General features: G+C 42.8%; 2 protein-coding genes across 8 annotated transcripts; both read right to left on the bottom strand.

Moving 5' to 3' along the window:
- Positions 1 to 794: 794 nt before the first annotated feature.
- On the bottom strand, positions 795 to 3,517 carry LOC311304308 (uncharacterized protein). 4 transcript variants are annotated; one of them, XM_084431260.1, is made up of 6 exons: positions 3,207 to 3,517; positions 2,830 to 2,961; positions 2,465 to 2,602; positions 1,707 to 2,210; positions 1,348 to 1,485; positions 795 to 1,101 (listed from the first exon to the last, which is right to left on the bottom strand). In XM_084431260.1, exons 1-6 carry the CDS (start codon positions 3,289 to 3,291, stop codon positions 896 to 898), a joined length of 1,203 nt encoding a protein of 400 aa, XP_084287386.1. In that variant the 5' UTR covers positions 3,292 to 3,517; the 3' UTR covers positions 795 to 895. The 4 variants fall into 4 exon arrangements, with proteins under 4 accessions (XP_084287386.1, XP_084287384.1, XP_084287383.1 ...); XM_084431258.1 differs by having other exon boundaries at positions 1,345 to 1,485; positions 3,207 to 3,462; XM_084431257.1 differs by having other exon boundaries at positions 1,345 to 1,485; positions 2,462 to 2,602; positions 3,207 to 3,457.
- A 2,411-nt stretch (positions 3,518 to 5,928) lies between these two features.
- On the bottom strand, positions 5,929 to 8,599 carry LOC311289475 (uncharacterized protein). Of its 4 annotated transcripts, none has more exons than XM_084407520.1 (6): positions 8,308 to 8,599; positions 7,931 to 8,062; positions 7,566 to 7,703; positions 6,841 to 7,311; positions 6,482 to 6,619; positions 5,929 to 6,235 (listed from the first exon to the last, which is right to left on the bottom strand). In XM_084407520.1, the coding sequence occupies exons 1-6, from the start codon at positions 8,390 to 8,392 to the stop codon at positions 6,030 to 6,032; spliced, it is 1,170 nt and encodes a 389-aa protein (XP_084263646.1). In that variant the 5' UTR covers positions 8,393 to 8,599; the 3' UTR covers positions 5,929 to 6,029. The 4 variants fall into 4 exon arrangements, with proteins under 4 accessions (XP_084263646.1, XP_084263644.1, XP_084263645.1 ...); XM_084407518.1 differs by having other exon boundaries at positions 6,479 to 6,619; positions 8,308 to 8,563; XM_084407519.1 differs by having other exon boundaries at positions 7,563 to 7,703; positions 8,308 to 8,552.
- Between the last annotated feature and the right edge of the window lie 1,167 nt (positions 8,600 to 9,766).

Below are 9,766 nucleotides of genomic sequence, written 5' to 3'. Positions count from 1 at the left end.
ACATATATATATATATATATATAATAGATTCTATTCACTCCACCAATAAGTACCAATGGGTGCGCAGTTATGATTTCAGGGAAAAATCTTGCAATGATCAGAAAAATGGTTGGAGAGTATGACATTTGGTTCCAAGCCTCTCACCTTAAGCTACACCAGCCAGCCTCAACCCCACACAGCATAAAGTGAGGGATCAAGGATGCGTGCTAGTAACAGACCTCCCTCGCCAATGAGGGAAAGCCCATTGCAACGGCTCACGAATGAGATGATCAACACACCTGGAAGATGAGGACCAACTAAGATTAGCAGAAATCTGCATTATAGGAGGTCTATATACAAGGACAATCTGTGAAGACCAGATTTTTTTGTTAAACCCAATCTGACTTAGTCATGTGCTGTCCTATTATTGAGTCCATGTGCTGTCCTAACAATGATTTGAACTGATCACTTGATTTATCAGTGGTTGGGGATTAACGTAGCTTTTCTTTTAACCTTGGTGATGTTTTCCTGACAGTACTTCCCTGACAAAGAGGATAAACCTCAACATGAACTGTAAAAGCTGTTAACCTTCCCTGATTGAGCGGAGGATACATTTTCCCTTACTATACAGAGAATGACTCTCTGGCATTGCAGAGGATAACGTTAACACAACCTTCCTTGATTAGACAGGATAAACCAACTTCCTTGACTATACAGAGGATGAAACACTTCTTTTGACACCGAGGATAACGACATGTATCCACAGAAATGGAGATGTATTTTCTGTACCAAAAACTCCAATCAAGCAAAAACACTTCATTAAACAAGATTTATTTGGTGATAAACAGGGAACATTCAATACGAATAAAGCACTGAAATAATCTGTAAGAGAACTTGAGTTCGGCAAAAATCAATGTCACGATTTACATTGCCCATCATGACCGCCGTGGTGATCGCGACCAGCCCAGTCAGGCTCATTCAGACCGCCAAGTGGCGGTTGGGCCACAGGCTTCACTGCAGGCTTTGACGGTTCGGCCACAGGCTTCACTGCAGGCTTCAGTAGTTGGGCCACACGCTTCGGCGGCTGGGCCACAGGCTTCAGCGGTTGGGCCACAGGCGTCACTGCAGGGATACAGATAGTCATCTTTAGTCTGTCCTTTCAGTGGCATTCAGCACAAAAAGCAAATCATGAATAACAAGTGTTACAGGGTGAATTGCATTTTAAATAACCATCTTTATTAATTTTGTAAAGCTATTCTGTGAAACTGTGCTATACGTGCTAAAGTTTAGGTATTTTTGTCATGGAACAGGATATGACAACAGTTTGGGCTGACCCAAACACTCCATAACTAGATGTAATACAACTACCTGTATATGGAGCCATACACTGATGTCCACATCCATTGCTGCAACATTTCTCATTGTCCGGACAGTCACTGTCATAGTAACACAACTTGGCACAATTTCCTCCTCCAGTTTTGGTGCTTGGACACACTCCCGGCTTTGCTATGAAGACACATGACAGAAAACACTGTATGCTGAAGGTCTCATTTACGGTTTGAATATAAATTATATATAGTTCAGTCTTTCTACTTCAAAGTTTCATGTTTAGTTCAACACGTTACTTGCAGTTTCTTTGCAATTATTTGCAAACATTCAATACGAATAAAGCACTGAAATAATCTGTAAGAGAACTTGAGTTCAGCAAAATCAATGTCACGATTTACATTTCCCATCATGACCGCTGTGGTGATCGCGACAGCCGTGGCCATCGTGGTGATCGCGACCCGCACACTCAGGCCCACTCAGACCCCCAAGTGGCAGTTTAGCCGCAGGCTTAGGCGGGTCGACCGCAGGCGTCACTGCAGGCTTAGGCGGTTCGACCACAGGCGTCACTGCAGGCTTAGGCGGTTCGACCACAGGCGTCACCGCAGGCTTAGGCGGTTCGACCACAGGCGTCACCGCAGGCTTAGGCGGTTCGACCACAGGCGTCGGCGGTTCGGCCGCAGGCGTCACTGCAGGCTTAGGCGGTTCGACCACAGGCGTCGGCGGTTCGGCCGCAGGCGTCACTGCAGGCTTAGGCGGTTCGGCCGCAGGCTTAGGGGGTTCGGCTGCAGGCTTCACTGCAGGCTTTGACGGTTCGGCCACAGGCTTCACTGCAGGCTTCAGTAGTTGGGCCACACGCGTCGGCGGTTGGGCCACAGGCTTCAGCGGTTGGGCCACAGGCTTCACTGCAGGGATACAGATAGTCATCTTTAGTCTGTCCTTTCAGTGGCATTCAGCACAAAAAGCAAAAAGCAAATCATGAGTAACAAGTGTTACAGAGTGAATTGCATTTTAAATAACCATCATCTTTATAAAGTTTGTAACTATTCTGTGAGACTGTGCTATACGTGCTAAAGTTTAGGCATTTTTGTCATGGAGCAGGATATGACAACATTTTGGGCTGACCCAAACACTCCATAACTAGATGTAATACAACTACCTGTATATGGAGCCATACACTGATGTCCACATCCATTGCTGCAACATTTCTCATTGTCCGGACAGTCACTATCATAGTAACACAACTTGGCACAATTTCCTCCTCCAGTTTTGGTGCTTGGACACACTCCCGGCTTTGCTATGAAGACACATGACAGAAAACACTGTATGCTGAAGATCTCATTTACGGTTTGAATATAAATGATGTATAGTTCAGTCTTTCTACTTCAAAGTTTCATGTTTAGTTCAATGTGTTACTTGCAGTTACTTTGCAATTATTTGTGAAGTTTACTAGCAACGTCTGAGTGAAAATTTTCAGGGTTTCTTTTGGGAGACCTCTAGCATCCATCATTAATTGAAACTCACTGAAAACAGGCGGCACACACGCTGGCCCACAGGGAAATTGACAGCATTTATGTCCTCCAGAGCAGTCTCTATCAGAAGTACATCCTCGTTGAGACGGCACGACCGTCAGCATTACCGGACACTGACCGGACTCTACAGAAGAGGATTGTTAAAAGGGACCAGGGAGTGTTGTAACGGTTTCAGTTTTAAAAACAAAGAGTAGTGGGGTGTGTAATAAGCACAAAGCAGATAGAAGACATAGACAGTTAATGTGTTTTTCATAAATTTACTATTGCAACTAAATGTACTGTAGCAATGTTCAAAAGAAGTCATATTTTGTAAGGCACTTGTTTATGCATTTCTTCAGACTGTGTAATGAAGCTAAAAGATCTTCTCACCTGCAACTCCAGCGAGCGTTGTGCACAACCATGTAGACAGGCACAATAAAACAACTCTCAACGAGCAGTACACTCGAGTTGTCATCCTCTCGACCTGTGATCTCACAATGAGCTCTGCTGGAAACCGCACTGAATTAGTCAGTCAGGAGAACAGTGAGACACTGAAAACACGTGCTGCTGTATGAAAGTTTCTGAAAAGGCGTTTTTAAAGATCCAAGGAGGTCTGGGTAACTCCAACCCTGATCAAACACACCTGACTGTAACTTTCTAGTAGCCTCATCTTGAAGACCTTGATTAGCTTGTTCAGGTGTGTTTGATTAAGTTTGGAGGAGCGGAGTTATGCGTTCACGCCAGATGTCGTAATAATAACCGTAAATAATATTGTGAATAATGCCTTGTCCAAATACCCACACTTGCGGTCTTTGCACTTGACTACTTGTCTACTTGCATGACGTATTTCCTCTATTTGGCCCAAGTGTTCAAGTAAGCGTAAAGACTGCAAGCTTTTGATTACTCGATTGGACACGCTTATAGTTTTGCAAAAAAATGCAAAAAGAAAAGAAAAAAGTGATGCTTCTAATGAAGTGATAAAAGTTGCAAATGTTAGGGTTAGGGGTAGGGTTTTATCACTTAGGGTTAAGTGATAAAAACAGTTGCAAATGTTGTACAAAATAGGCCTACACATACCATACTCAACTTTGCACCAATAAAATGTGCAACACGTTATGTTTTTACTACCAAATTATATGTATCTAATTAATTTACATTAATTTACATTATAGTGGAATGTTTACCTCCACATCTTGTGATTTCAGGGGCACATGAGTTCCCGAACATATACATGATGGGATACTTAATAATGAGAGTGAAGGGCTGTTTAACTTTTTTTTAAATATAACTCTGATTGTATTTGTCTGAAAGAAGAATGTCATATACACCTAGGATGGCTTGAGGGTGAGTAAATCATGGGCTAATTTTCATTTTTGGGTGAACTATCCCTTTAAGACATGGGACAGTCTTCTCAATTCTTATTTTTGCATCCTCGTTTCCTTTCCTCGCGTCTCAGCTCCACCCCATGTAGGATGCGAGGGAAGGACGCAATTAAGAAAAGGGGGACATCCCCTATATTTTAACTCTATTTAAACCCGGACGGATCATATCGCTCGATTATGCATTAGGCCATTTCCTGTTTTGTTTAGGCGGAGTAACTTGTTATTTACGTTAGTTTAATTTCCTCCTTAAGTTGGCGATCGTTAACTGAACTCTTGAACACACATGGAAACCCAGGATAGCACGATGAAACGCAAAGGAAAAAATAAGAATTCTACCTCCAAGTCGCTTACGGAAGAGATGGAATTAGATGTTCCTGTCGCTGTTGGTGAATCTGCTGCACACATCGAGGTAGACCATCAATATGGCCAAAAAAATCCAGTTGTCACCCGGTCTGAAAGCCCAAGTCTCGAGATCGTACATGATTCCGACCTAGATACGCCTGTGAAACCTCAACAAAAGAAATCTCGAGGCGAAATTTCCTTGACGGAATTGCAAGATAATGTCATTGAGGCATTGACATCCAGGATTAAAGAAAGTGCAAACAACCTCGGCAAAATGATTACCAGCAACACGGTGAGCATTGAGGGCCTTAAGAAATCAATTGACTTTGTGTTTGAAGAAGTAAACGCTGTAAAAACAGACTTGAAGAGCTGCAAAACTACCACCAATTTAAACAGCACCAAAATCCACGAACTTGAGCAAAGACTGAACGATGACGAGCGATATCAGCGGAGATGGAACCTCCGTCTGTACGGTATTCCTGAACATTCTAATGAGAACATAAAGCAAAAAGTCATCGGCAGATCACTGAAAGACAAGACATTTAATTATAGCAATATTTCGCATTTGAAAGAAACTATTCTATTATAGATAATATACATATATATATATATATATAATAGATTCTATTCACTCCACCAATAAGTACCAATGGGTGCGCAGTTATGATTTCAGGGAAAAATCTTGCAATGATCAGAAAAATGGTTGGAGAGTATGACATTTGGTTCCAAGCCTCTCACCTTAAGCTACACCAGCCAGCCTCAACCCCACACAGCATAAAGTGAGGGATCAAGGATGCGTGCTAGTAACAGACCTCCCTCGCCAATGAGGGAAAGCCCATTGCAACGGCTCACGAATGAGATGATCAACACACCTGGAAGATGAGGACCAACTAAGATTAGCAGAAATCTGCATTATAGGAGGTCTATATACAAGGACAATCTGTGAAGACCAGATTTTTTTGTTAAACCCAATCTGACTTAGTCATGTGCTGTCCTATTATTGAGTCCATGTGCTGTCCTAACAATGATTTGAACTGATCACTTGATTTATCAGTGGTTGGGGATTAACGTAGCTTTTCTTTTAACCTTGGTGATGTTTTCCTGACAGTACTTCCCTGACAAAGAGGATAAACCTCAACATGAACTGTAAAAGCTGTTAACCTTCCCTGATTGAGCAGAGGATACATTTTCCCTTACTATACAGAGAATGACTCTCTGGCATTGCAGAGGATAACGTTAACACAACCTTCCTTGATTAGACAGGATAAACCAACTTCCTTGACTATACAGAGGATGAAACACTTCTTTTGACACCGAGGATAACGACATGTATCCACAGAAATGGAGATGTATTTTCTGTACCAAAAACTCCAATCAAGCAAAAACACTTCATTAAACAAGATTTATTTGGTGATAAACAGGGAACATTCAATACGAATAAAGCACTGAAATAATCTGTAAGAGAACTTGAGTTCGGCAAAAATCAATGTCACGATTTACATTGCCCATCATGACCGCCGTGGTGATCGCGACCAGCCCAGTCAGGCTCATTCAGACCGCCAAGTGGCGGTTGGGCCACAGGCTTCACTGCAGGCTTTGACGGTTCGGCCACAGGCTTCACTGCAGGCTTCAGTAGTTGGGCCACACGCTTCGGCGGCTGGGCCACAGGCTTCAGCGGTTGGGCCACAGGCGTCACTGCAGGGATACAGATAGTCATCTTTAGTCTGTCCTTTCAGTGGCATTCAGCACAAAAAGCAAATCATGAATAACAAGTGTTACAGGGTGAATTGCATTTTAAATAACCATCTTTATTAATTTTGTAAAGCTATTCTGTGAAACTGTGCTATACGTGCTAAAGTTTAGGTATTTTTGTCATGGAACAGGATATGACAACAGTTTGGGCTGACCCAAACACTCCATAACTAGATGTAATACAACTACCTGTATATGGAGCCATACACTGATGTCCACATCCATTGCTGCAACATTTCTCATTGTCCGGACAGTCACTGTCATAGTAACACAACTTGGCACAATTTCCTCCTCCAGTTTTGGTGCTTGGACACACTCCCGGCTTTGCTATGAAGACACATGACAGAAAACACTGTATGCTGAAGGTCTCATTTACGGTGTGAATATAAATTATATATAGTTCAGTCTTTCTACTTCAAAGTTTCATGTTTAGTTCAACACGTTACTTGCAGTTTCTTTGCAATTATTTGCAAACATTCAATACGAATAAAGCACTGAAATAATCTGTAAGAGAACTTGAGTTCAGCAAAATCAATGTCACGATTTACATTTCCCATCATGACCGCTGTGGTGATCGCGACAGCCGTGGCCATCGTGGTGATCGCGACCCGCACACTCAGGCCCACTCAGACCCCCAAGTGGCAGTTTAGCCGCAGGCTTAGGCGGGTCGACCGCAGGCGTCACTGCAGGCTTAGGCGGTTCGACCACAGGCGTCACTGCAGGCTTAGGCGGTTCGACCACAGGCGTCACCGCAGGCTTAGGCGGTTCGACCACAGGCGTCGGCGGTTCGGCCGCAGGCGTCACTGCAGGCTTAGGCGGTTCGACCACAGGCGTCGGCGGTTCGGCCGCAGGCGTCACTGCAGGCTTAGGCGGTTCGGCCGCAGGCTTAGGGGGTTCGGCTGCAGGCTTCACTGCAGGCTTTGACGGTTCGGCCACAGGCTTCACTGCAGGCTTCAGTAGTTGGGCCACACGCGTCGGCGGTTGGGCCACAGGCTTCAGCGGTTGGGCCACAGGCTTCACTGCAGGGATACAGATAGTCATCTTTAGTCTGTCCTTTCAGTGGCATTCAGCACAAAAAGCAAAAAGCAAATCATGAGTAACAAGTGTTACAGAGTGAATTGCATTTTAAATAACCATCATCTTTATAAAGTTTGTAACTATTCTGTGAGACTGTGCTATACGTGCTAAAGTTTAGGCATTTTTGTCATGGAGCAGGATATGACAACATTTTGGGCTGACCCAAACACTCCATAACTAGATGTAATACAACTACCTGTATATGGAGCCATACACTGATGTCCACATCCATTGCTGCAACATTTCTCATTGTCCGGACAGTCACTATCATAGTAACACAACTTGGCACAATTTCCTCCTCCAGTTTTGGTGCTTGGACACACTCCCGGCTTTGCTATGAAGACACATGACAGAAAACACTGTATGCTGAAGATCTCATTTACGGTTTGAATATAAATGATGTATAGTTCAGTCTTTCTACTTCAAAGTTTCATGTTTAGTTCAATGTGTTACTTGCAGTTACTTTGCAATTATTTGTGAAGTTTACTAGCAACGTCTGAGTGAAAATTTTCAGGGTTTCTTTTGGGAGACCTCTAGCATCCATCATTAATTGAAACTCACTGAAAACAGGCGGCACACACGCTGGCCCACAGGGAAATTGACAGCATTTATGTCCTCCAGAGCAGTCTCTATCAGAAGTACATCCTCGTTGAGACGGCACGACCGTCAGCATTACCGGACACTGACCGGACTCTACAGAAGAGGATTGTTAAAAGGGACCAGGGAGTGTTGTAACGGTTTCAGTTTTAAAAACAAAGAGTAGTGGGGTGTGTAATAAGCACAAAGCAGATAGAAGACATAGACAGTTAATGTGTTTTTCATAAATTTACTATTGCAACTAAATGTACTGTAGCAATGTTCAAAAGAAGTCATATTTTGTAAGGCACTTGTTTATGCATTTCTTCAGACTGTGTAATGAAGCTAAAAGATCTTCTCACCTGCAACTCCAGCGAGCGTTGTGCACAACCATGTAGACAGGCACAATAAAACAACTCTCAACGAGCAGTACACTCGAGTTGTCATCCTCTCGACCTGTGATCTCACAATGAGCTCTGCTGGAAACCGCACTGAATTAGTCAGTCAGGAGAACAGTGAGACACTGAAAACACGTGCTGCTGTATGAAAGTTTCTGAAAAGGCGTTTTTAAAGATCCAAGGAGGTCTGGGTAACTCCAACCCTGATCAAACACACCTGACTGTAACTTTCTAGTAGCCTCATCTTGAAGACCTTGATTAGCTTGTTCAGGTGTGTTTGATTAAGTTTGGAGGAGCGGAGTTATGCGTTCACGCCAGATGTCGTAATAATAACCGTAAATAATATTGTGAATAATGCCTTGTCCAAATACCCACACTTGCGGTCTTTGCACTTGACTACTTGTCTACTTGCATGACGTATTTCCTCTATTTGGCCCAAGTGTTCAAGTAAGCGTAAAGACTGCAAGCTTTTGATTACTCGATTGGACACGCTTATAGTTTTGCAAAAAAATGCAAAAAGAAAAGAAAAAAGTGATGCTTCTAATGAAGTGATAAAAGTTGCAAATGTTAGGGTTAGGGGTAGGGTTTTATCACTTAGGGTTAAGTGATAAAAACAGTTGCAAATGTTGTACAAAATAGGCCTACACATACCATACTCAACTTTGCACCAATAAAATGTGCAACACGTTATGTTTTTACTACCAAATTATATGTATCTAATTAATTTACATTAATTTACATTATAGTGGAATGTTTACCTCCACATCTTGTGATTTCAGGGGCACATGAGTTCCCGAACATATACATGATGGGATACTTAATAATGAGAGTGAAGGGCTGTTTAACTTTTTTTTAAATATAACTCTGATTGTATTTGTCTGAAAGAAGAATGTCATATACACCTAGGATGGCTTGAGGGTGAGTAAATCATGGGCTAATTTTCATTTTTGGGTGAACTATCCCTTTAAGACATGGGACAGTCTTCTCAATTCTTATTTTTGCATCCTCGTTTCCTTTCCTCGCGTCTCAGCTCCACCCCATGTAGGATGCGAGGGAAGGACGCAATTAAGAAAAGGGGGACATCCCCTATATTTTAACTCTATTTAAACCCGGACGGATCATATCGCTCGATTATGCATTAGGCCATTTCCTGTTTTGTTTAGGCGGAGTAACTTGTTATTTACGTTAGTTTAATTTCCTCCTTAAGTTGGCGATCGTTAACTGAACTCTTGAACACACATGGAAACCCAGGATAGCACGATGAAACGCAAAGGAAAAAATAAGAATTCTACCTCCAAGTCGCTTACGGAAGAGATGGAATTAGATGTTCCTGTCGCTGTTGGTGAATCTGCTGCACACATCGAGGTAGACCATCAATATGGCCAAAAAAATCCAGTTGTCACCCGGTCTGAAAGCCCAAGTC

This window comes from Rutilus rutilus (assembly GCF_951802725.1).
Source record: "Rutilus rutilus genome assembly, chromosome: 1".
In the NCBI taxonomy this organism is placed as follows: domain Eukaryota; kingdom Metazoa; phylum Chordata; class Actinopteri; order Cypriniformes; family Leuciscidae; genus Rutilus; species Rutilus rutilus.
This window is presented reverse-complemented; position numbering and strand designations above follow the sequence as displayed.

Coding starts and splice junctions, on each gene's coding strand:
- LOC311304308 (XM_084431257.1), bottom strand. CDS start 3,291: ATGACAACTCGAGTGTACTGCTCGTTGAGAGTTGTTTTATTGTGCCTG. Junction 2,211..2,461: donor TATGGCTCCATATACAGGTA/GTTGTATTACAT, acceptor GTATCCCTGCAG/TGAAGCCTGTGGCCCAACCG. Junction 1,486..1,706: donor CAGCGGTCATGATGGGAAAT/GTAAATCGTGAC, acceptor GTGTCTTCATAG/CAAAGCCGGGAGTGTGTCCA.
- LOC311289475 (XM_084407517.1), bottom strand. CDS start 8,392: ATGACAACTCGAGTGTACTGCTCGTTGAGAGTTGTTTTATTGTGCCTG. Junction 7,312..7,562: donor TATGGCTCCATATACAGGTA/GTTGTATTACAT, acceptor GTATCCCTGCAG/TGAAGCCTGTGGCCCAACCG. Junction 6,620..6,840: donor CAGCGGTCATGATGGGAAAT/GTAAATCGTGAC, acceptor GTGTCTTCATAG/CAAAGCCGGGAGTGTGTCCA.